Source organism: Rattus norvegicus, chromosome 1 (genome assembly GCF_036323735.1).
Source record: "Rattus norvegicus strain BN/NHsdMcwi chromosome 1, GRCr8, whole genome shotgun sequence".
NCBI classification, from domain to species: domain Eukaryota; kingdom Metazoa; phylum Chordata; class Mammalia; order Rodentia; family Muridae; genus Rattus; species Rattus norvegicus.
The window spans coordinates 176071346-176098383 of record NC_086019.1 but is presented as its reverse complement, the minus strand read 5'-3'; the positions used below and the strand labels follow the sequence as shown (position 1 = coordinate 176098383).

The window sequence follows — 27038 nt, the reverse complement described above, 5'->3', positions numbered from 1 at the left end:
ATTTACAACCTTTAAATATTAATACTCATTAATATTGATGTTTGAGTACCAAATCAGTTTAGCTTCCAAGAAATTACTAGATTTTACATTAGCCATTCATTCATTTACCTAATATACATTGATTAAGTGCTAGGTGATGTGCAAGGCAGCCCGACAGAGCTGGAGAAAACTGGAAAAAAAATAAGACATACTTCATGACTTCATGTTGGTAAGCCACATATGCTTACCTCCACAGCTACAACCAACATGTAAGATAAGGCATGCATGTAGAAACACACATACATATATGTGCATATATACAGATACATGCTTACACAAGCTAAATATCCCTTACCCCAAATTTTTGGGACAAAAAATTTTCAGATTTCAGATGTCTATTTTTTTCTTTAGACTTCAGGATGCTGTCATGTATATAAGACATCTTAGGGACAAGATTTAAGTCTTAAATATAAAATTCTTTAATGGCTCATGTACATTTACAGTCGCAATACAAAACCTAAAGATACTTTTAATTATTGTAGATCGTATTGTTAGGTAGCCTGCTCATCAACTCATTATACAGCTGAGGCTGGGCTCAAAGGTACAAGAGTCCTGCTACCTGAGCCTCCAAGGTGCTACCATGCTAAGCTGAAGGTAGTTTAATATACTAGTTCTAGCACAGCATTATTAATCGTGACTCGTCATGTATGTCAAGTGTGAACTTTCAGATTCTGCAGTATTTTAGAATACATAAAATTGAACATTCATATCTTCCCCTTAGACAGATATAGGGGTGGGGAATGAGCAAAGGAGAATCCATAGCCTTGTCTTCTACATGTGGCCATAATGCATAGGGTATAAAAGGGAGACCCTGAGGCCAGATGGATGAACAATAATGGTGTCTTGATGGATGGTGGAGGAAAACGGGCCTTAGAGACAGACACAAGAGTGAAGTATCGGGCTGAACACATGGCTATGAAATAATTCACTGTGGTGGACATACAGATTGTAGAACCAACAGCAAGGATAGCCACTTACTTCACCTGACTTGCCCTGTCTTGTGAGCATGTGTGTAGAGGTGTCTGGGGAGAAGCTACAGAGAGTTGTGGGGCTGTGGAGAAAAATCTGAGGTCCTAAGTGTTGCACTAAGTGGTCTGGATGGTGATCAGCAAGAAGGCCACTGGGAGTTTTAGATGAGGGTGGACAGGACCTGTGATTTAACCAGGTGACGCAGCTAGCAGGCAACAGACCAGAAGAGGTGGGATGAGATGAGTAGATGCAAGCTCAGAAGCTTTTCAACTGTTCCGACAAGTGCAGAGAGGTGACTGAAAATAGCAAAGCAGCCAGATTCAGGAGAGGTTTTTGAGCAAGAAGGACATCTTGACAACACTGTACCTGGGGTTACTTCTCTAGAAGGGTTTACTCAAACCCAAGTGCACCCATGCAGAGGTAGCTAAAAAGCAGCTAGACACAGGAATTAGAATCTTGGGCTGGTGTGGGCCTGAGACAAAGAAGGTGAGAAAGAAAGCCTATTTCATTCATTTCCTACCAAGATCATCCCAGAACTCTCCCTTCCTTCCCATTGGTCCTAGATCTCTACATGGACAGATGGGGGGTGTGGGATCACACAGCAAAAGCGTGTGTGTGTGTGTGTGTGTGTGTGTGTGTGTCTGTGTGTGTGCACCTGCACATGTGCAAACACACATGCACATACATACTTCAGCCACAAAAGTTTAAAAATAAAGGGGCCATTCAAGCATGTGTGAGAGGCCATGAGAGCAGTTTCTGGAGGGTGAGGTATGGTTTATATCCCTCCAGTGGGGGCTTCTCATCAACCTAGCTGCTGACCCTGGATAGCCCAACCTCACACCTACAAAGAGCAGACCTATGTGGTTCCAAAACACCACCCCCACCATTCCATCACATGAAGTAGTACCTCCAGAAGGTAGCTAAAGCCCTCATGTTTCCATCCCTCTCTTCCCACCTCTCTCAGGTGGGTCACTGTGACCTAGGACTGCCTCTCAGCTAAGAGCCAGCCATCATTCTCAAGTCTCCCCTCTCCTACCGAAGAGCTTCTGCAGGACTTGGCCATCATAGAGATCTTCAGCGAGGTCCTTCACGATGATTCTTTCTCCCACCAATACGTCATTGATCCAGTCGATGAGCACCTACAGAGACAGCGCGGGAGTCAGAGAGGAGCTGCTGCATATCTGTTTGGAAACTAGCTTTCTTACGCTAGATAATTAAAATCGGCAGAGCGGGCATGGGACCAGTGTGCAAATTGTAGGTGTGAGCCCCAGTGCCCCTGTGCATTTCCGGCTAGTTTGCTGTTGACCTGACTCAAGCTAGAGTCATCTGAGAGAGGGAACCTCAATTGAGAAAATGCCTCGAGATGATCTGACTGTAAGAAGTCTTTAGGTTATTTCTCAATTAGTGATTGAACTAGAAAGGGTCAGGTTCATTATGGGGGGTGACACCTTCGGTCTGGTAGTCCTGGGTTCTATAAGAAAGCAAGCTGAGAAAGCCAGTGAGCTGTGTTTCTCTATCAGTTCTTGCCTCCAGGTTCCTGCCTTGTTTGAGTTCCTGTTCTGTCTTCCCTCAGTGATGGACCACTAACTCTAAGCTAAAACAAACCCTTCCCTCCCCAGGTTGTTCATGATCATGGTATTTCATGGAAACAATAGGAACTCTACGACAAAAGGGGGTTAGCCTTTCTAGTGTGGGCAGAACTGGTGACTCTGATGACCTTTCCTGTCCCTGCCAGGCCCTTCCCCAAAGGGATAGGCTTTGTACCAAGCAAGAGTATAGACTAGAGTTATGCAAATGGGTCAAAACCCAAGCCTCATCTACTGACTTGTGTGTGTACCACTGTCATCCTCAACTGTGTGCACATGTGTCTTCATCCCTCTGATGTCCATGACGTATGTGTGCCTGCCCCTCTACCAACTGTAGTTGACTTACAGCCCTGTGCACGTGCACAGTCCTGTCATCTCTGAACTTGTGCATACTCATCTCTGTCATCGGTGAGTCTGAGGCAAGCTAGTTACTTCTGTTGAGCTCCTGGTTTCTGATCTCTTAACACTGTAGACCAAAGCACTCCTGAGTTAGGTGGTTGAAAAGAATTGCCTGTGACAATGGCCTACTTGGCAAGGTAGTTCCTGTCAGCTGCTCACATTGTACCCACAGTCAGGAAGCAGAGCTAGACGGTTGCTAGTGTTCAGCTTGCTTTCTTCTCTTTCTTATTATTTTTTTGCAGGGGGGGGGGACCTCAGCTCACAGAATAGTGCTGCCCACACCTAGAGTGGGTCTTCCTAAATTAGCCTAACTTAGATAATTGTTTGCAGTCATGGCCAGAGATTTGCTTGCATAGTGATTCTAAATCCAATCAAGTTGTCCATTGCAAGGTCCTACCCAGACAGACAGCACAGAAAAGTAAGCAGTAATGATTAGATGCTCCCCCAAAGCCTCGCTTCTGAGGAGTCTCTGAATAGAAGATGAGAGGGTCTGCCGTGAAGACTGGGATTTCAACGTGGCCAATGTCTCCTCAATCTGGAAAGTCAAAGCTCTCCTTGGAGTGAGACTATGGCCTGCTGGGCAATGTTGTGCTTTGATTGTGCCCAGCAATGTGCACCTCCAGTCTTCTGCAAGCCAGGTCCTCGGTCTAGGAGATTACTGTTGGAGCCCATACAGTAGAGCTTGTTTTGATTGTTTCCTCTTGGAGGTCTCTTGGGCTATTACAGTGCTGCCCACCCTAGCACGGGAGTATACTATACCAGGACCAACTGTGGTGGTCTGAATCACAGTGGCTCTCATAGGCTCATGTATTTGAATACCTGGTCTCCAGTTGATGGAATAATTTGGGAAGGATTAGGGAATGTGGCCTTATTGGAGGAAGTATGTCACTAGGCGCGCGCGCTCTCTCTCTCTCTCCCTCCCTCCCTCCCTCTTTCCCTCCCTCCCTCCCTCTCTCTTTGTAATGCTTATGAATCAGATCTAAGTCTTTAGCTACTGCTTTAGCCCCCTGCCCACTGCCATGCTCCCCGCCATGATGGTCATACACTCTAACCCTCGGGAACTGTGAGCCCCAAATTAAAAGCTTTCTTATGTAAGTTGCCTTAGTCATGCTGTTTTGTCACAACAATAAAAAAGTAACCATTGCCAATGCAGAGTTAACCCTCTCCAGTATCTGCCTCTCAGGCCAAGGGCCCCAGATGGTACAAGGGCAGACAGAACTATACCTGCAGCTGTCCCACCTCTTCCTGCATGGCAAAGTGAGGGCTCAGGGTTCTCCTTGGCCATGGCAGGCAGCAATGGGTACAGCCCAGAAGGTATCAAGAAGGGGCCAGCTGCCCATTTTTTATAGCCCAACATGTCTGTGGGGCTCTTACTGAGACCAAGTACAACAATAAAAGACAGCTTTTAATTTGGGGTTCATGGTTCCCAAGGGTTAGTACATGACTGTCATGGCCGGGAGGATGGCAGCAGGTAGGCATGGCACTGTAACAGTAGCTAAGAGCCTGTGTCTGATTCTACTTTCGAATAGCCTTGCAGTTGTGCATGTGTGCGTACACGCACATTGCATATCCATGGGAATGCACTTGCATGTGGGCATATGTGTTCATGTGTAGAGGCCAGAGGTCAGATTTAGTCATCTCCATCCATTATTCTCCACCTTATTTTTCTTGAGACAGGGTCTCTTTACTGAAGTCACTATTTGTTGAGACTAGATTTACCATCACCCTCTTCCCTCAGTGAAAGGCTTTTTTAGTACACATCAGCACACCTAGTTTCCAGTCTGGGTTCTAGTGCATAGCAAGCACTTTACACACCAAGACCTCTTCCAGAGCCACATTTGGCTGCTTTTATGAAAGGTTCTTTCTTTTTGTCACTTCCTTCTTTTTCTTCCCTCCCAGCCAATGCATATGAAACGCCCACTATCCATAGCATGCTGTGCTAGACATTGGGGATATAATGATTCCAAAGAAAGGGAATTCTCTAACCCCAAGAAGTTCACTGGCTAGAAGGTTAGAAGAGAGAGGAGTAGGGAGGAGCAAGCGCTGGGCTCAAGAGCAGGAGCATGTAGAGATGAAACTAATACGCTGAAGCTAAGGGGCCATTGCTGTACATAGAGGCTGTGTCATAGCAATGGCCATTAGAGGGGACTTCTTAGGAAGTAGTGTGCAGGAAGCCAGAGGCAATCCAAATGGAAGGAGCGGCTTAAACAGAGCCTGGGGACAGGGAGTGCTACAGCTAGGAGCCAGCTGTCCCTTTGTTAAAACAAAGATTATCTGAGGCTGAGGAGAGAGCCAGAGGAAAGACTCAGCTGCCTTTATAGACAGGGTTTGAGCAGGAAGACATGATAAGTGGATTTGTGGACTAGTTATTCAAGACCTGTTTTTAAGTGAGGCTTGGGACAAAGAAGAGGGGACAAGAAGGAAAAACTAAACTGCAGAGGAATTACTATACAACACATAGTCTTCCCCCTTCACCACTCCTTCCTTATTCCAGGCTGGCCTCAAACTCTCTATATCACTCAGGGTGACCTTGGATTTCTGATGCTTCTGCCTCCACTTCCCAAGTGCTGGGATTACAGTCATGCACTACTATGCCAGGTTATGCTCTGGTGGGGATGGGAGCGGTGTGCACACTAGGAGAGGACTCTACTAACAGAGCCACATTCCCAGCCTCCAATTCCATCTTTTTAAAACAGACAACAAACAAATCACGTGGTTTCCTGAGACTCAGTTTCCTCATCTGGAGAATGGGGCTGTTTTTAATTTTGACTTTACAAGTTCCTTTGAGGAACCATGACACGACACTGCCCTCCTTGCAGTGGCCTTTGTTTGGTGCCTCCACGACTCCTGCCAAGGCCAGAAGGCTGTGGGAAAGCCTCCCGAAACCTCTCCTTACTGATTCTTACCTTCATCAGCTCTTGAAGCTTGGGGTCATTGCGTGAGTTTGGATCGACCATTGTCCGCACCTCATTCTCCTCTGTAAAAGGAAACAGGGTCTCTGTGTTGAATGCTGCCTACTGCACAAGGAAGCTTCTCTCACAGAGGTTGAGAGCAGCCTCGGCCTAACTGGCGATAGTGCTGGGGATAAGTAACTATGCGTGTTCAACCCCAAGGGAACGCTGAGGAAGAGGAGACAACACTGACATAAGAGCCAGAGAGGCTGGGGAGGAGCGCTCTGACATGGTGTCTTCTGGACATATCATGGCTGCCTCACTTACAAACTCATAGCAGCTGTGGCTACGGAACCAGATGTGCACAAGATTAAGCCATCCATCCAGTCTGGATGGAGGAGGGGCTCTGGAGGCCCCACCCCTTGCTATGGAGTCTTAGGCAATTGGTGGTCTCTGAGGGAGGGAGAATGGTTCTTTGGTGGTGCCTCCCTTGTCAACTGCCTGTGTTCCAGTGCATAGCTCCACAGCTGTGTATATGTGGGCGGCATCAGTCAGATTTAGTGGGTCGTTAAAAAGAAGAGGAGGGAGAAGAGACAATGTTGAGAAGGAGGACATGTTGGTGAGGGGGTTGGAGTTAGAAAATAAAAGTAGATAAAATCATATTTCATTATAAACATGTATGGAACTCTCAAAGAATAAATTCTTAGAATAAAAAAAAATCCTAAAACTAAAAAGAGAGCAAGAAAAAGAAAAGGAGTTTTGGGGCAGGGGCACCTAAGGTGTGTGCACTAAGCTATTCTAGAGACGAGAAGGACAGTTAGTTACCCAGCATGGTGTCTTCGGGGTCCAGCTCGAAGGAGATGGGGCTAAGAGGCAGGTTGATGGCGTTCATTCCTTCCTCCTGGAACTCGGATACTGAAAGGTAAGGAAGAGCCTGGTCACGTGTCGGGGAAGGATAGATGGGGTGCAAGAGGACTCTTCAACATCCGTGATTAATACTGACGTTGAGGGGATGCTGCTTCTCCTTCCTCAGTCAGCTCACAGTCACTCCCTAGCCTGCCATCGATCCCCGCTGCTTTCCTAAGACAGCCTAATTGTGCCTTTAATCTCAACTTTCTGCCTGAGGTCCTTCTCGCTTTCCTGAGAAAAGGGAATAAATGCAGAGATCCATCTTCTCCTAGAGAAGATTCTGGAAGAAACAGGAGTAGGGTGAGCACAGTGGCTCCCTGAGGTCTCTGTCTTTGTTATCTGCCCGACTTTCCTCTGGGGCTCATAGTGCTTCCTCACTGTGGATGGAAGGAAGGAAGTCATTGACTTCAGCCTGTTATCTCCTAAGCCTTGTCCATGTGCAGTTCAGCCATCTTCTGCCTTCCCTGAGGCTTTCTTTGGATGATCCTCCCTCCCTATCCCCAGCTGCTGTGTGGGGACCTCCAGGGCTCTGGGCTCTGCTTTGGGCTCCTCAGCTCTCATGAACTGTGGGACTAAGTCCTGACACTTCCACTTTTCAGTCCTGTATCCTCAGCTGAAAATGAACTTCCAGTGTGTGTGTGTGTGTGTGTGTGTGTGTGTGTGTGTGTGTGTGTGTGTATTTGTTTGTGTGTTATGGAGGTCAGCCTTGGCTGTTGGTAATTCACCATTATCTATTGAGCCATCTTGCCAACCTGACTACTGATTTCTTTTCACTTTTCAAATACTGAAAATCCACAGTACAATTTAGCAAAAGAAGTGTTAGAATGGGATAGTGACCTACAGCCCCACTCCTTCAAACGCACAACCCCATTTGGACTTCCTATCCACAAGCCCGGTAGTGCAGGAAGCACTTAATGCTGACCTCTGGTTCCTCATCCTGAAAGCTGGACCTCACATCCTCTCACAAGGGTCATTTTCTCCAAGGGTATTGGTCCCTGGGAGGTTTGAAGGCGCTAATCTAGCAGCAGCAATCAACCTTAATGAAAGCAACGGCCCATCTTTCCATCTTATTTATTTATTTTTTATTGACTCAGTCCTCCCTCTTGCAGCCTAGACTCTGGAGAACTCTTAAGCACAGGGGGCTACTTACCCACTTGTAACTAGATAGGGAATGAGTCAGTGGCACCAAGATAGAGAAGCAGGTGTCACCTTAAAGAGAAACTAACATTAGGAAGTCCCTGGCCCAGTTGACTCTTGTATGGTGTGTGTGTGTGTGTGTGTGTGTGTGTGTGTGTGTGTGTGTGTGTGTGTGTGTTGGTGTGCATGCCCTGCATACACGGCACAGAAGAGGCTATTGGGTGTCTTTCTCTGTAGCTCTCTGCCTTATCCCTTTAAGATAGGGTTTCTCATTGAGCCTGAGGTTTCCATCTCCACTGCAGGGGTTACAGACAGGACAGGTATGCTCAACTTTTATGTGGGCACTGGGGATTCAAACTCAGATTCTTACACTTATGGAGTAAGTGCTCTTACCCACTGGGGCATCTCCTCATTCATGAGCAGCAGAATTTAACATTCCTCAGACCTTACCCAGCTCCTGTGTCCAAATTCATTCAACTGCCCTTCTGTATAATTCTCCAAAAAACAAAGCAGGAAAATATAGGTGACCTCAAACATGCGCTCCGGGGCAGGCAATTGAAATGTTTAACTATGGCTGTGAGGCTGGGCTTCCTGAAGGCTGGGGCTCCTGGCTTCTTCTGACTTTTCTGCTTGTCTCACTGTAGGTCTGTAGTGTTCTACACATTCATTTAAATTTCAATAAACGAAGCACTCACTTCATAGCTGCACCAAACACATTTTAAGTCTAGAGTGACTATGGTCCTCACAGCACCATGATGCAACATTTTCCACACAAGAAATCCAATTGCCTGATGTGCTCTAAGGAGATCCTGTTGGCCTACACACTGAGAATGTCCCCGTGAAAGGTCCAGCCAGGCCCGATGGATGGACCTCTGTTTACTCTATCAGTCTCCTGAGACCTCAATTTAGACATCCCGAGACAGAATTTGAGATTCAATACCCTCATGTCCACCACAACCATGCAAAAACAAACCCTCTCTTCCTATCCTCCTTCACCTCAGTAGGAGGTACCACTGTTCACACCAAGTGTGTCCGACCTGCTGGTCAAGAGTGCTCATGGGCTATAAGTGACCCAAGGTAGTTATGGATATGGTCCAAAATAGAATTAGAAACATACTTAAAATTATGTGATATGGGTGTATCTGTATGTATATGCATGTATGTACATGTGTGCATATATGTATAAGAGTGTATTGTATGTTTGTGTTGTTTGTCTTGGTAACTTGGTTGCATGGTGCTTGAGCATGAACTTAGAAGAGGAAAGCTTTGTATAAAAATTCTCTGTGAAATAAACATACATATTCTTTCCAAGTACCCCGGTTTACCAAATGGTTTAAGTTGAAATCTGGAGCACACCCTTGGCCTCTTTTCCCTTACCCTTTTTATCAAGCATATTGACTAGCAAGTTCTCTAGCCACTGCCCGCCCCACCTCCCAAAGCCTCTCCTCACCAACACTCCCCATGCCCAGTCCTGGCTTAAGCCACCATTGTCATCCATCTGCCCAGAAGATCCACCTCCTACCCAGGTGCTTTCTCTTGAATTTCTCTGCCCCCATCTTCTTGTCACTGTGCAGCCAGAATGCTCTATGAAATGCAAAGGAGCCCATCTAACTATCCTCCTCATTTCAACTCTCTTACAGTCCCTCATCACACACTGGACTCCATTATGACTTTCAAGACCTCTGCTCAGCCTTCTGCTGCCCTTAGAATTTCTCCATAGAATTGCCACCACTTGAAGAAAATACTGTAGGTATATATTTCCAACATTCCCCAAATCAGGATGATCAGGATGAAAGCTGGATAAAGATGTTTGCTTTGTCTGAGATAAGGAGGTCTAGCTGTAACTCAGGGGGGCCTTGGACCTACTATGTTGTGGTTTGCCCTGAAGTTACTGTCTTTTGATGCTAATTCCACTGCCCCAAGACAGCTGCCTAGTCAAGGGCTCAGAACTCAGGTGACTTCACCAGAACCACCTCTCCATTGAATTTGTAAAGTACTGGTGAGGGGCAGGTACAGGATAGAAGGAGGCCTGTCATTGGAGGAGAAGGAAGGATGGGTGGGAGAGAAGTTTGAAGGAAGAGGAGGAGACGAGAAAAGGGGGGGGGAGGATGGAGAGAGGGGAGAAGCCATGGCAGGTGATGTTAAGATTCTGCTCTGTGTATTTGCATGTTGTTATTAATGTTCTCAAGGGATGGATGGTACCAGGCTTTGTATGTTTAAGTGGGCAATTATATTTTACCAATTGGATATAAGATTATTGTGTTGTGTGTTCTTTTATGTGGGGGTTTGAGTGTAGGAAAGTATGCGGCTGGGATGTGTTTCCGCCAAGATATCTAGCAGATATCTTGGGACACCACAGTGAGGACCCAGCGGGGTAAAAGACTATACTTTTTTATTTATATATTTTTACAACAACACTACTATGTAGCTGTTTTGTAACAACACCCCCGCCTCATATCAAAACTTTCTACCCTACAGGCAGTACCTTAAGCAGGAAGATGAAACAACTCAAAATAGCTTCAGGAAGTCCCTAAAACTGACCATAGTCACTAGGTATCCTCCTACCAGAACAAGTTAAAGAATCCCCCTGTGATGGTGTGCATAAGAATGATCCCAATAGGCTCATATATTTGAATTTTTAAACATCAGAGAATGGAACTACTTAGAAGGATTAGGATTGTGTTCTTGTTGGATTAAGCGTGGTCTTCTTGGAGGAAATGTCTCACTAGGGGTGGGCTTTAGATTTCAAGAGCCCAAGCCAGGCCCAGTGCCTCTCTCTCTTCTTACGGCCTGTGGATCTGGATGTAGAATTCTCAGCTACTTCTCCAGTACCATGTTTGCCTAAAGCCTTGAATCTGTAAGCCAGCCCAAAGTAAGATGCTCTCTCTTATGAGAGTTGCAGTGGTCACGGTGCTCCTTCACAGCAACGGAGAGTGACTAAGACACTCCCTCTGGCAAAGGAGAGCTGAGCCCAAAGAAGGCTCTGTGGCCAGACCAGCTGCCCGGAAGGAGTGAAACCAGCGCAGCTGCCCGGAAGGAGTGAAACCAGCGCAGCTGCCCGGAAGAGGTTTAGACCAACTGAGGCAGTTTACAACCTGTTGAGCTGCCTGCAGGCTGTGTGGTGTGCTTCCATTTCCCAACCTTGTGAGCTGTCACCCACACTGGGATGGGCTTCGGTGGTGCAGCTGTCTTTGAGTCACTTCTGTTCCTGTAGGTAACCAACCCTTCACCCATATTCCTGCAGATGGCCCCAATAAAACCCAGTGGTTCACCAAACTGGTTTTTTGGCGATATCTGTACTTCGGTCTGTCCTGGTTTCCCTATCTGGAGTGAGTAGATATGAGTATTACACCTCCCCAGGAAAAGTTTTTCACAGAGCAGTAGGCAAAAATGACCTTGAACTTTGGAAGCTCTGGCCTCTGCCTCTTGGTGCTAGGATCAGAAGCATATATTATCAGCTCTGTGGTTCTAGGGCACTGGGGGACCGAATCCAGGGCTTTGTGCATGCTAGGAAGGTAGCACTCTACCAACTGAATCTCACTCTAGCCAGGGGACACTTTGTCCTCTGTTTACTGTCAGACTCCCAAGAGTTCAGACAGCACAGTGCTTGGGAACTAGATGCCTAGATTCAAACTCAGGCTCTACCTCTTTCTAGCTATGTGACCTTGGACAAACCCCTTCATTTCCTGTGCCTCAGTTTCCTCATCTACAAGATGGGAGTGAAAATAATATTGACAACTTCCGAGGTCTATTGGGAAGATAAAATGAGTTTCCGGTCCCTTCAGCGAGCCACTACTGCTACTAAAGATGATATCTCTAACACTCTCTGTGCTTGGCGAGTATTTATTGGATAAGTAACTCTTATTCAAAGGTCACTCTTTGGGGCACAAGCTCGATGCACAGGCAGAATTTTCCCAAGGAGTTTTTAAAAAGCCTTCATGTTGTTGAGGTGGGGGATGGGGAGGTGGGAGCATGTTGGGTTGAAAGTCATTTACACTTTAGTCTGAACTTTAGCCTGACTGTGTGTATTATTGTGCACTTCTGAGATAAGCATTTGTAGCTTGTGTTTGTTTTGTTTTTTTGAGACAGGGTCTTGACAGGTAGCCCAGGCTGCCCCCCAGATTCACTAAGTAGCACATGTTGGCCTCAAACTTGCAGCAATCCTTCTGCCTCTGCTTTCTGGGTGCTGAGATTATAAACTCCTGATAAGTCTGCATTTTGTGAAGGAGGAAAATCCACATCTGTACAAAATGTAGCTAGAGCCAGTGTATAAACACATCGGTCTTTAAATATCTCCTTCTGACTAGAAAGATGATATTCCCAGTCAGGACTCCTAAAGGTGGGTCTGAATGAGGTCTCCCCTCTGAGGGCATTGTTCAGAAGGTTTTCAGATGAACACAGCTACAGTCAGAACTCCGCCCCTCTGGCCTGCCTCTTCAATTCACTCACAGAGACATAACAAGCCCAGAAGAAAGGCCGGGATATGCTTACAATTGGAAATGAGTATTTGGAAGAAACCATTGGGCAGGAACCCCATTCCGGTTCCATTAACCGCTGACTCAGAGCCAGTTGTTCGTAAAAACCAATATGCAAACTGCTCAGTCTGCGCCTGGCCCCCGCCCCACGAGGCCCCATTAGCAGCCACTTTCCCAAAACAGCCCGCCCGCCTTGGAAGGTTTCTTTCTATTCAACCCGAGCAGCGCCCAGCAGCAGCCCGCTTGCCAGTCCCAGAGCTTGGAAAGACAAAGGTCCGCGATTGAATTTTCTCGGCGCAGAATCTGAAGATGTTGTTTACTCTAGAATGGTCTGAAGCTCTCGCTCGGCCCGAGGGTGCAGTCTCTACCCGCTCACCCGCCCGCCATTAGTCATAACTTAATAAAAGCGTAAAGGGCTAGCTGAAGGGCAGGCTGCAAAGGCTCAGAGATTGCCTTATTTTATCCCAAGAAAAGGGGAGTTCTTCTAGAAAGTGCCATCTGAAATGAGGTCCAGCTGGCCGGCTGAGGCAGACTGGAGATTTGAAGAGGTGGATTCAAATCCTGCTCTATTTTCTACTAGCTGTAGGACCTGCTGTGGCTTCCTGCAGTTAGGTCTGAAGTGATTCTCTCAGCAGTGACAGCATAGCTGACACTTCTGGTTTTCTCCAGTGTTAATTTTTTTTGGAAGACACCCCATTTTAGTCTAGGAGCCATCTGCCCCTCCTGGGTCCAGAGTGAGATCCTGACTGCTTCAAGTCAGTAGTGATGCTCCTCGCCCCTACCCAGGGGGCCATGTGATACAACTCTAGTCACTGAACTTTGAGTGGAAATAGTTCTAGGAGTTTTTAGGAATAATTTCCTTTTATTTAAGAAAGAGTCCCAAGAAGCAAAGTTTAGAACAGAGGCAGAAGGAACACCCATTCAGAGCCTGCCCCACATGTGGCCCATACATATACAGCCACCAAACTAGATAAGATGGATGAAGCAAAGAAGTGCAGACCGACAGGAGCCGGATGTAGATCTCTCCTGAGAGACACAGCCAGAATACAGCAAATACAGAGGCGAATGCTAGCAGCAAACCACTGAACTGAGAACGGGGCCCCCGTTGAAGGAATCAGAGAAAGGCCTGAAAGAGCTGAAGGGGCTTGAGACCCCATATGAACAACAATGCCAACCAACCAGAGCTTCCAGGGACTGAGCCAATACCTAAAGACTATACATGGACTGACCCTGGACTCTGACCTCATAGGTAGCATTGAATATCCTAGTAAGAACACCAGTGGAAGGGGAAGCCCTGGGTCCTGCTAAGACTGAACCCCCAGTGAACTAGATTGTTGGGGGGAGGGCTGTAATGGGGGGAGGATGGGGAGGGGAACACCCATAAGGAAGGGGAGGGGGAGGGGGAGGGGTTAGGGGGATGTTGGCCCGGAAACCAGGAAAGGGAATAACAATCAAAATGTAAATAAGAAATACCCAAGTTGATAAAGCTAAAAAATAAAAAATAAAAAAGAAAGATAGTCACATAAAAATTTGATACTTCAAATAAAAGGAATAAAAATTAAAAAAAAAAAAAGAGTCCCAGGGTAGGCAAATCTTTCTCCTCTCTTTGTTCCCTCACTGTTTCAGGCTATTATGGATAACTTTGCTATGGCCCTTTTAGAGACAAGAGGCGAGTTCGCCTGAAGAAGCTAACATGCGAAGTTGGCGAGAATGAAGGAAAGGGTGTGGGGCAGTTGCTGACACTGCTGAGCTGCTGCCCATGGAACCATCCCTTACTATGTAAACTGAAAAACACATGTGTTCTTGGACCAGGGACACTGTCTACCCAATCGGTGCATGGGAATTACGTGGATAGCATAGGTCTGTCATAGATGGTAACTTAACCTCCTTTTTCTCCCCATAAAGAACAGGATAGCCACAGGACTTGGTGAACCCTAAACTTCTATGCCTGAGAACCCCAAGAGCCCCAGGAGAGAAACACGTATGGAAATAAGAGTGAAGAAAGGTTTCTAAAGGTGAAGAGGGTTATGGGTAGAGCTTGCCTGGCACACATGAAGCCCTGGGGTTACACCTCTGGGCAGGGGTGAACGCAGCAACCCCAGCACTGGGGAAGGGGAGGCAAGAGGATCATAAGTTCAAGACCATACACAGCGAGGTTCCCTGTGCAGGATCCCTAATTATAGTCACTCAGCTGAGAAGCATCACTGAGTGCCTCTTCTGGAGCCTGGAGACATGCCCCACTTTGCTCCCAGGAGTGGAAAAGACAGGCCCAGGGGGACCATTCGACTGGTGTGCTGCACTCCAGGTGCCAGGTGGGAGCTTGTGTGGAATGAGGCTGACTTTGATGCTGAACACTGGGAAGTGGAGGGGTTCCTAGCAAAAGGGACATTTGAACAGGACGTTGGAACACCTACGTTGTCATTCAAAACCGGTATATCCTCAAAAAGCACTTATGTGTGAAAATAGGTTTGGGGAAACAGAGTAGGGGTTGAGGCAGTGGCAATGTCTGAACATTATGATGGAGTGAGCACGTTTAAGGAAGGGAAACAAGGGAGCTGCAGAGATGTGGATGGGCCAGAGTGTTAGAGCCTTGGGCTTAGTCATCCCGAGAAAGAAAGAGCTGAACGCCTCCAATGGAGGAGATATAGGGAGTGTCACAAGGCTGCAGGGGGTGCCATTATCACTGCACAGGCTGACCACCCTCCCACACACTGGCAAGAACAACTGGAATTTGAAACTAAAAGTAGTGCCTTTCCGGTAACATCAAATGTAACACTTGGGGGAAACCAAACTAAATGTGAAGAGGATCAACATGTGGGCAATATAAACCTCTCAGCCAAAACCATAGGAAGGCATCTCCTTGTCATTGACAAACTGGTCCTGAAGCTCACAGCAAAGGCAGTACAGGTACTGACTATAGGTTTAAAGACACTCTAACGTTATCATAGTCAAAACAGGATGGCATTGAGAATAGCTTAATGGCACAGAACGGAGAGCTCAGAAACACACCCAAACAGCATCTCATGGATCCCTGGCTAACCTTGAACTTATCATATAGCTGAGTGTGGTCTTGAACTCCTGATCTTCCTGCTTCTACCTCCTAAGTTCTGGGCTTATAGGTGTGTTTCATCATACTTGATTTATGCCATGCAGGGAATGGAATGCAGGGTTTTGTACATGCTAAGCATGCACTCAACACACTGAACTCCATCCAGGCATCCCCAGTTCACCTCTTGAAGACACAAAGGCAAATCCACTTAGAAAGCAGTCATTTAAACAAGGACCCTGCCTGGATTGGATGTCCGGAAGCAGGAAAGTCAACAAAGACACAGATTATAAACCTTTCCCCAAACTTGAAATAACTGTAGACCTAAATCTAAAGTATAACATCTTAGCCTCCCTGTCCCCCTCAAAAGAGAGGGACACACAGACCTTGGGTGTGGCAATGAATTTCTAAGATAAAAACAGTAAAAGGAAAATCTATGAACCTTGTTAAAACATCTGCTCTCTGCCGGACACTGCTAAAGCATGTGAAATGGGCTGGACAGTTGATGCAGTGGATACAGTGGTTGCCATGTGAGCCTGAGGGCCCGAGGTTGAATCCAGCACCTACATAGAGTTGGGTGTGGTACGACTCATCTGTAATGCTGTGCTCCTATGGGGAGATTCTAAGTGGAGATGGGGAGTTCCCAGAAGCTCATGGCTAGCCGGCATACACAGTGACAAAATGACAAACAGATCCTGTGTCAAACAAGGTACAAAGTGAGGATGACACCAGAGGTTGTCCTACAAACACTCAAGTATGCACATACAAATGTATGAACTCATACACACACACACATATGAACTCACACACATATACATACACACATATACACACACAAACACACACATGAGAATGGATAAGTCAAACTTGAAATAAAAATTATATTGGATTATAAGCAAAAGCATAAAACATCTAGGCATCCATTCTGATATAAACAACTAAATAAATGAATAGAGGGAGAATTTGCTGTAAAATTCCAGATAACCGCTGGGCTTAGTGGCATTCATCTTCAATCCCAGCACATGGGAGACAGGGGCAGGAGGGCCTTTGTCAGTTTGAAGCTAGCCTGGTGTACACAGTGAGTTCTAGAAGAGCCAGGCCCACATAGACCAGTGGTTCTCAACCTTCCTAATGCTGTAATTTTTAATACAGTTCCTGATGTTGTGGTGACCCCCCCATCATAATTATTTTTGTTGTTACTTTGTAACTGTAATTTTGCTATTATTATGGACCATGATGTAAATATCTGTGTTTTCCAATAGTCTTAGACAAATCTTGTGATAGTGTCATTTGATCCCCAAAGAGGGTCATGACCCACACAGGTTGAGAACCACTGGCATAGATCAACTTTATCTCAAAAAAAAAATCCACTTAACTTAGTAAATCTTCGTGGTTTAAACTGGGGCACAATTCCCCATTCCTTAGTTGTGGGTTGTGTCAGCAACGTCCCTCATTTTACAGTACTGTACAGAAAGGAGGGACAAGGCCTGGCTTTACCCTGACATGCTGCCTCAGTCACACTCCAAGTCAACTTTAACAGCCATGCGGGCTGCTGAGACTGCACGCTGTGAGCATGATGAGGTCAAAATGCTACTTTGCCTTTTCTTCTCAGAAGTCGCATTCCAAAACCTAATGAGGAGAGAGAGGTCAGGCATATCTCAGTAGAAGGAAAACCAAAAAAACACTTGGCCAGGGGCTGCAGAAATGGTGTATTGGTTAAGTACAGGACCTGATTTCAAGTCCCAGCACCCACACGATGTCTCACAATCAGCTCTAACTCCAGTTCCAGGGCCTCTGACACCTTCTCCTGGCCATCGCTGGTACCAGGTATGAATATTGTATACAAACATACATGCCAGCAAAACACTCATACATATTAAGAGATAACAAACAAAACCAAAAAAGGACAATGTTAACAACAGCAACAGGACAACCCTCAAACACTTGGCTGGTTCTCCTCAGAACTGTCAAGGTCACCATACACCAAGTCTGCGAGATTCACAGCCAAGGGGATCTTAAGAGAGGATGGGATTGGCTACAGTGTCCCACCTCTGTGATCCCGGGGTTTGGGAAGTCAGGGCAAGAGGATCAGGAGTTCAAGGCCAGCCTTAGGCTCACAATGGGTTTAAAGTGAGCTAGAGAACATGAGCTTCTCTTTCCAAAAATCACAAACCAGGGCTAGCAAGATGACTCAGCAGGTGAGGGCATTTGCTGACTGGGACCTACATAGCAGAAGGAGAGAGCTGACTCCCGAAAGTTGTCCTCTGACTTCCACATGTCAGCCACACGCACTCCCGAACCACATTAAATAAATGTAAAAAAGTAATATTAAAATGACCAAAACTAAACCACTACAATGCTGAACTACAATTCTAACAAGCATACTGTATTTAACAATGTAAGTTGGAAGTGTGGGAGCTCGGGGTGGGATGTGAGGAAAGTGTACATCTCTGCAGATTTTTCGTGACTCTAAAACTATGCCAAAAGAATATTTGAAAAAGCTAATATGAATTTACTAGTTGTGCTGGCCAGTTTTATATTAACTTGACAGAAGCAGAGTCATCTGAAAGGAGGAAACCTCAATTGAGAAAATGCCTCCATAAGAGGTAGGTGTTTTCTTAGTGATATGGGAAGACTCAGCCCATTGTGGGTGATGCCATCCCTGGGCTGGTGGACCTGGGTTCTGTAAGAAAGCAGGCTGAGCAAGGCATGATGAGCAGGCCAGTAAGCAGCACTCATCTATGGCCACTGCATCAGCTCCTGCCTCTAGGTTCCTGCCCTGTCTGAGTTTCTGTCCTGACTTCCTTCCATGATGAAAAGTGTTGTGGAAGCGTGAGTCAAATAAACCTTTTCCTTCCCAAGTTGCTTTAGTCATGGTGTTTCATCAAAGCAATAGAACTGTTGAAGACACAACTGTTAAAGAAAAAGATACAACATTCATGGGATGAAGATAGAAAGAAAGAAACACATAATTCTATGGGACCCATAGGTTTCCTCCCTTCTAGAGTTTTCTAGATGCATCTGTACAGAAGACAACACTCCAAGATTATCACAAAAATCCCACAAACAAGGGCTATACTCACTCAAGAGCCCAAGAAGCCAGGCAGAAAGCCCACAGTCCAGGACTGTGATGTAACGGCCCCACTTCACTGTCAACGTGACCGGATTTAGAATCACCACAGAGACACACCTCTGAGTGTGTCCCTATGGGGGTGTTTCCAGATAGGTTTAACTGCGGAGGGAAGATCCACCCTAGTGTTGACATCACCACCCTATGCACTTTGGAGCCCAGACTGAATACAGAGGAAAAGGGGGGAAGGAAAAAAGGGGGAACTGAGTTCTAGCCTTCATTTCTTCTCCCCATCCTCACACTCAAGCCACCGAGTCGTCCCCGCCATGACGTACTTGCACCTTCAATTGTGAGCCACAATACTTCCTTAAGCGGCTCGCCAGGTGTTTTGTCATGACAACGAGAGGAAGAAGCAACCAAATAGAATGTCTGCAGGGACAATGAAGAGCTTCCTCCTTGCTTAAGGATGCTCAAGAGACCATTTTCACTCTGCAGGACAGGGGTGGGTGCGTCTCACTGGTGGATCTCTCACTGAAGGCTCATAGCCCTGATGGGGATTTTTGTGTCCAGAATTTCTGGACTAGTTTTTCGTTGCTGCATAAGCAAACAACTAGAAACATGGTGGTAGGTTAGAAGACCAGTGTGGATCTCACTGAGTTAAAGTGGAGACATCAGTGAGGCTTCACACTCCTGTGGGATTCTAGGGAGACTGTGTTCTCACCCCTTTGCCCACATTCCTTATCTTTTGGTTCATACCATCTCTAAAGCTAGAACTGGGAGGAGAGGGGTGGATTTTCTGGTTGCATCTCTCTGACCCTTCTGTCTCCCTCGTCCACTTTCAAGTACCTTGTGCTTCTACTAGATCTACCTGGGTAATCCAGCATGGACTTCCCACCCAAATCCAAACCATAATCTTCAATCCCCTTTTTCACATAAAGCACTTGGTCAAAGATCTCCAGGGAGTCAGGGCCTGGGTATCTCTGAAAAGACCATATTGCCTACAATGGATTTTCCCCATGGATCAGGGAGATTCTCTTCTCCCCTTGCCTTTAATTCCAGCATACGGGTTCACTTCCCTCCTTGGGAGATTGCCAAGGGAAAAGGCAAAGCCCTGGTCCTGCCCACCCAGTCCCTCACACAAGGGAAGCTCTATTCTTTTCAACAAAAAAATGATACTTGTTTTTACAACTATCATAGATGAGGCAGGAATCAATCCTTGGCGACCTTAACTCAATGCCAGAGTAGAATCACATGCTCCTATACTCCGTCTAACCATTTAATCACAAAGGTCCTGGGAACACACACACACACACACACACACACACACACACACACACACACACACACACACACACCATAAAAAATAAAAACCATAGGGAGAGACTGGCACTATGACAGGAAGGGGTGGAAGGATACATAGTCTTTCGTCTTAAATTTTCCAGCAGTTTTTAATTTGGTCGGCTTTGTAGCTGCTGCAGAGTTGGAAGGTAGCCAAGCAATGACCCAGGGCATGATTTTATTCTTCCGCCCAGCACGTGATACAGCTGCCCTCCAATTGCTGACAAGCTTAAAGGGAGAGGGCAGAACACAACTACTGGTCGGTTCCAGGCAGTCAAAACTGTGAATGGAAACATTTGTTGAGGTCTTAAGTAAGCCACGAGAATTCAATTGAAACAGGACAAGGCAAGGAGGGGCCAGGGGAACAATACATCAGTGGGATGTGTGTGTGTGTGTGTGTGTGTGTGTGTGTGTGTGTGTGTGTGTGTTCCATGCAATGGCCTGTTGCTTCTTTAGACTGGGAACCACACGACTGCCTTGCCTTTAAAGTCTACCCATGGCTGGTGAAATAGCTCAGCAGGTAACAGTGCTTGCTGCCAAGCTGGATGACATTCGTTCAATCCCCAGGACCCACAGAATGGAAGGAGAGAACCAATTCCAGAAAGTTGGCCTTTGACTTCTACACACACAATGGTATGTTCCAGCGCGCGCGCACACACACACACACACTCTCTCTCTCTCTCTCTTTCTCTCTCTCTCTCTCTCTCTCTCTCTCTCTCTCTCTCTTCCTCATTTAAGGGAGCTTTGAAAATAAAAACCAGGGTATGGGAGCTATCTGTAGATGCTGGACATTTAGGGAGTTTCCAGATTTGGGGAGCAGCAGCAGGGTCTGTCAACTTGAAAGGGTGGAGGATGAGCTTAGTTGACACAATGCTTGCCTGACACAGATGAGAACCTGTGCTTGATCATTAGTACTGTATTAGTCAGGCCTGGGTACAGATCTAAAATCCCAGCCCTCAGGAGGTGGAAGCATGAGACTCAGGCATTGCCATCCTTGACTACATACTGAGTGTGAGGTCAGCCTGGGTCACGTGAGACTCCGTTGTGAAAGGAGGTGGGGGTCAGATGCTGGACTAAGGACCATAAGAGGCGATAATTTTTGCCCTCATATGTGGTAGTTTATCCTTACCAGATAGCAGGAGATGAATCCCACAGAAGCTGTTTGGATTAAGAGTCAGGGGCCTTGTAGAAAACACCACTCAGAGATCTCCCATCAGCCCAGCCCCCAGCCCCACCTCTCTCCACATTGTCAGGCTATGTGAGATACAAGCTATGGGGCTCCAGGAGCTAGACCCTGGCAGAAAAGTGGAGGGATTTAATTACACTGAGACCTACATTGCTTCCTACAGGTGAGCCAACATAGAGGTGGCTGTGGGTACCTCTGAGGTATGAGGTGCAAACTTCTATTGTACCCATGGGGGTGCTCAAGACCTCTCATCTCCCAAGACAATCTCCCTCCCAGATTGGTGGGAGATAAGAGTATATTTTTAAGAAGAAATTTGAGAAGGGTGCTTTTTTTTTCTCTCTCCAACTACAGAGCAAAAAGGAACAGACTAGACCTGAAGTTGAACCCTGTTCTTTATGTTTTGACATTAGGCCTATGCCAATTCTTCTGGCTCCATGACATGACCATACCTGAGTGTCTAATTCTGTCCTGACCTTACCCAGGTTGACCTGAGAATGCCAAGTTAAACTGAGTAGGCTGCTTGCTTTCATCAGTCTTGCAACCTCTTGAGGAAGCTTCTGAGGGTGGAGAGAGAGGCCAGGTCCTGTGCTGGCTGCTTCCCAAGTATCAGTTTCTCCTTTACAATCCTCTGGGGAACAGAGTTGAAGTTCAGAGCTAGTTCAGCCCATTGTCACGGCCTCGGGGCTGCCTGCTGTCTGATGGAACAACAATGTGTATAACAATGTGTATAACAATGTGTATAACAATGTGTATAACAATGTGTAACTGTCAACCTGACCCAAACAGACTCACTTGGGAAGAATCTCAACTAGGGACTGCCCACACTGGGTTGAACTGTGAGCATGTCTGTGTGACACTGCCTTAATTAAGTTAACTATTAGGGGGAAGACTCAGCCCACTGTGGGCAGCACTATTCCTTAGGCAGGGATTCTTGAACTGTGTAAGAGTGGAAATCTGTAGCTGAACACAAGCAAGTGAGCTATCCTGGGTGCGTTTATTTCTCTGTGTTCTAGACTATGGGTGTAATGATAGCTGCTTCAAGCTCCTGATGCCTTGAGTACTCTACAAGGGACAGTAACCTGAAAATCTGAAAATAAAAGAAACCCTATCTCCCTTAAGTTGCTTTTGTCGGTGCATTTTTTTTTTAAACCACAGGGACAGGAGGTACTGAATGTCTGCTCATTCCTTTTTCCTGTTTTCAATGGCTGTGCACTGATATAATGCACAGTTCTCTAAGAGAGAACAAGTCCTTGGCTTGGAAGTCACAGCCCACAGACACTCCAAGTCTAGGGTGCCGAGGGCTGCCCTGGAAGAACTCCAAGCGGCATGAGAACACCAGGGTGTCCAGAAAGAACCAGATGGGGAAGAGGCATGGACTTCACAATAAAGGTGGCATCAGATCTATTTGCAATTACACACCTGTGTGCATATCTGAAGAACACCTGTATCTACCATGATTCCAAAAGGCCCAAGGATCGTCCACCAGCATCTGCCAGCATCCGAAACACAATGAATGCTTAACATGCATTTGCTGAATGAGTGAACAGGATGGCAACGTGGGCCGCTGGGCTGCTCTCCCCATACAGCAGAGACCTGAAGCCAAATAAACAGCTTGACTTTTTACATCAGCATTAGTTCCTCAAAGGTCTGCACTTCCAGAGGGGACGGAAGGGACGAAGGACCAAGGCATCCACGGAGGAGCAGAGTTGGCGATATTTGCCCATCCAGAACACGGGAGTCAAGGAAATGTAGTATGAGGCAATTGTACGTATCATTTTGACCCCCCTTGGTGCTAGATAAAGTCCTGTCCAGACCCAGAAATTCAGAGAGGATGGCACCAGAAATGGCACAGGCTGCCAGTCTCTGCACCACGAGAGCCACCACAGCTCCCTGGTTATTTATCGTTTTTTCAAAACCAGCAACCCATGTTGACAGCAAATCTGTACAGAAAAATCTATTAAAAGAAATTGTGGTGAGTCGAGCTGCTTTAACTGTCTGCCGTTCTGCTGATTGCGGGCCCTGCACCTCCCCTGAGCCTGCCTTCTGTACAACCTTCCATTTGATTCAATTCAATGGATAATTACGGAGTCTCAACTCTGTGCAAGGCAATGCACTGGGAACCTCATTCCAGTAGCATCCGCAAGCACAGGGTGTGATTTAACTCAGAGGCAGAAATGAGCGCATACAAAGAAGTGCAGAGCAGCAAAGGCCACAGGATATTACATTACAAAGGCCATTTCAAAGAAACTTATGTTGAACCTGTGTGAGCGGGCGTGGGATAGCTGGTACCACACACTATGCATCTATTCGAACATACATTTAGCATCTGTGGGGAGCACCGTTCCTGGGTCACAGTGATGGTCAATCTTGACTGTCTACTTGAGGAGTTACTGTGGAAACATACCTCTGGTTGTATCTCTGAGGCTATTTCCAGAAAGGCTTACCATAGGGGGTTGGGGATTTAGCTCAGTGGTAGAGCGCTTGCCTAGCAAGCGCAAGGCCCTGGGTTCGGTCCCCAGCTCCGAAAAAAAAAAAAAAAAAGGAAAAAGAAAAAAAATAAGTTAAAAAAAAAAAAAAAAGAAAGGCTTACCATATCCCTATATGTAGAGGCATGATCTTATGGACTGGGATACCAGAATGAATGAAAAGGAGAAACTTCAGCATCCTCTCAGTGCTTTCTGGCTGGATGAAATGTGACCAGCTGCCTTCCCTGCTATGAAGGGCTGCAGCCTACGTTGTGAGTCAAAGTAAACCCTTCCTTCCTTCTTTAAGAAGCGTTTGTCATAGCCGCAAAAGAGTAACTCATACAGCCACGGCTCCATCTGGAGTGAAGAGACCAAAGGAGAAACTGCCCCCACCTGCTCACAAGGAGGTGGGAATGAGGGAGAACACCTCAGAGGAGGAGGCACTTCAGTGGCTTCAGGAGTTCAGCAGGGGCTGGGAAGATGAGAAAGGACAGGCTGGAGGCTGGCATGACCATGCGTGTCATCACAGAGTGAAGCCAGAATGTGCAATCTGCGGGTTTAGCCCTGAAAACAGTGCCCAGGCCCTTGATAAGAAAAAAACAGTTTTGCAAGTTTGAAGGGTGACTCTGAAAACGTTCTCCAGAGGCTGAGGACAAAACTCTTCTGTAAATTTCTAGCCGAGCAAGGATGAAGATGTGAGTTTGATCTCCAGCATTCTTAGTAAAAGCTTGCATAATGGTTTGTACTCGTAATTCCAATGCTAGAGAGGTGTAGACAGGTGGATCCCTGGGGCTTGCTGGCCTGCCAGCCAACTTAGCTGAATCATGAGTTCCTGGAAAGCCAGGAACCTTCACAAATAAAAAACAAGGTGGGGAGCGATTGAGGAACACATCCAAGGTTGACCCCTGTCCTCTACATGCACATGTACTTGCACACACACACACACACACACACACACACACACACACGAGTGGGGTGGGGCGGTGAGAGGGAGAGAGAAGCCTCCAGGGAATCCAGCCAAGTAGAAGTCTAGTCCAGGACGCATGCTCCCATGATAAGGCAGACTGAGTTGCTCTGGCCTTTGGAGACAGCAGACCCTGGATGAATCCTAGCACGGTCTCTCGACTTACTCCCTTTCCAGAATGGGAATCCTATCACTTAGCTCACCGACTGGCAATGAGCTCCCATGACATGGCGCATATAAAATGCCCAGCAGAACCCATCTCCCTGAGCGCTCGGTACCCGCTCACTTGCCCTTTCACCACCCCTCGTCAGTGTGTGCCTCCTAATGGGTGACCACTAGGAGAGACAGAGCGGCTTGCCAGGGACGATCTAATGGGCTAAGAATGCCTCGGAGAGCCATCTGGGCTGGAAAACCAAGTGAGAGGAAGCTGTAAGAAAGGAACACCCCTGCCCTTGGGTGGACTGTGACAAGGTGATGAGCAAGGGGCAGGCTCACACAAGGCTCCACAATGCGAAAAGATGCTTTGGGACACGGGGCACAGTGGAGCACCCAGACATGGAGTGAGGTGCCATATGATGGGTGTGACAGAGTCTGAAGGGAGGATAGTCAGGGGGAAAGAATAGCATGTGAAAGGCAGAGTGGAGACTGAGGGTTGAGATGGCTGTCATGGAAGTCAGTACAGCCATTACTTGTGGCCGTGGTTAGGCTGAACTTCAGAAGTGGGCAAATGATATCCAACAGCTATAGCACTTGGGCTGTATAAGTCAAGATCAATGCCATTGAGAGAAGGGCTGACTCCAGACCAGAGACACGGGATGAGCCTGGGTTATCTGACTTGTAGAAGCCTATCAGCTGTGGGCTTCTATCAGCTACCGAAGAGCAGTCAGGCTTTGGCTGGCCAAAGGCAGAAAAATTAAACACCAACAAAGACAGAGATGGCAACGGACTGAAATAGATCAGCTGCATGTAAACCCAAGATTAATAATGGATTATTATTAATAGTAATAACCTAGGGAACCAGGGAGGTGTCTTAGTTGGGAAAGTGCCTCCTGCACAAGCATGAGGACCTGAGTTCAAACCCCAGCACCCCTGCGAAAATCCAGCGTGGCAACTGGTTCTTGTGATCCCAGTGTGAGGTGGGGACAAGAGGATGGCTGGGGCTCACTGCCAGCCCCTGTAAGTCGGTGAGAGAGCCTGTCTCAAAAAAGAAGCACAATGCTGGGGGCTCTAGTTCCAGATCTGGGAGAATTTATAAGCAGTTTCAGCTAACTAATGATGGTCCAATGCCCCAACAGACCAGCTATCCAAATAACAACCACTATTGGCTCCCCGAATCACAAAAAGAGAGGCAAGGAGGAGTAAGGCTTCTTCCCACCCTCCCTCAGAGACAAAGCTATGCTGACCCCACTCCCCAGCAAGCTTTGGAAAGGCAGGGGCAGGATAAATAAGTTCAGCCACACCACCACCATCCAAATAGCAGACTCCAGGCTGTTAGAAACTCTATAGGTTTCTCCAGAAAAAACAAAAAACAAAAAACAAAAAACAAAAAACAAAAAACAAAAAAACCCAAAAACTGCAAAGACTCAAAAGAACAGAGCGGGGAGCCACCAATTCCAGCGTAGTTTTTGTTGTTGTCATCTTACATATTGATTCCAGCATGCTGGAAAAGTAATTACTAAATGATCAAAACGTGGAAAATGAAAGGCTGAAAATGTTAAGGAATTGATTTTTTTCCTTATATAATTTTTTAAAATAAAAAATCCTTCTACAATGAAATAAATCACTTTTGTGGTACCTTGAAATATAAATTTTAAACATTAAAAAACCATACCTAAATAAATGGTAAAAAATTAAGCCTTTATGATAACATAAAATTATTATTATTATTATTATTATTATTATTATTATTATTATTATTAGCAGCAGTAGTAGTAGTAGTATATTTGGGATCTAATCCAAGTTAACTTTCCAACGGAGATGGGAGATGAATCAAGAAGTATCAAGATCAAGGTTGGCTGGGTAGTGAGGGCACACGCCTTTAATCCCAGGACTCAGGAGGCAGAGGCAGGTGGATCTCTGTGAGTTCAAGGCCAGCCTGGTCTACAGAGTGAGTTCCAGGACAGCTAGGGCTACACAGTGAACCCTGTCTCAAAAAACAAAGTAAAGATCATTGGTTCATGGTGAATTGATTGACAGATTTACTTGGGGGGGCGGGGAATCACTATCCTTTCTGGGTTTGTGTGTGTTTTATATTGTCAGTTGTTTTCTATAATTTCTCAATTGAAAAGATGTCGTCTTTTTGAGGCAAAGTCTTACATGTAACTGCATCTAGTCTCAAAGGCTCTGCCATTCTCCTACCTCAGCTCTCCCAGGACTTGGATTGTAGGCATCTGCCATCATACCCAGGCCTTTTTTTCTTTTTCCTTTTAATGGCCCTTTGGAGTGATGAGCAGATGTAAGGCAAAGGTTTGTTTTCAAAACCAAGGAGGCAGATGAGAGCAAGCCACTTGCCACACTTACAATAATGCCAGGCTGAAAAAGAAATCTGGGAAATGGCTCAGCAT

The 27038-nt window shown here is 46.4% G+C and overlaps 1 protein-coding gene across 3 annotated transcripts in view; it reads right to left on the bottom strand.

Moving 5' to 3' along the window:
- Positions 1–27038, bottom strand: part of Parva (parvin, alpha) — a 157799-nt gene that overhangs the window by 41140 nt on the left and 89621 nt on the right. For all 3 annotated transcript variants that reach the window (XR_010056908.1, NM_020656.3, XM_017589619.3), the window contains exons 2-4: positions 6710–6799; positions 5900–5970; positions 2045–2147 (exon numbers count right to left, since the gene is read on the bottom strand). Coding sequence is in view for 2 of the 3 variants with exons in the window: in NM_020656.3 (NP_065707.3) it covers positions 2045–2147; positions 5900–5970; positions 6710–6799 (264 nt within the window). In the remaining variant the exon portion in view is untranslated. The remainder of the gene's footprint in view (positions 1–2044; positions 2148–5899; positions 5971–6709; positions 6800–27038) is intronic.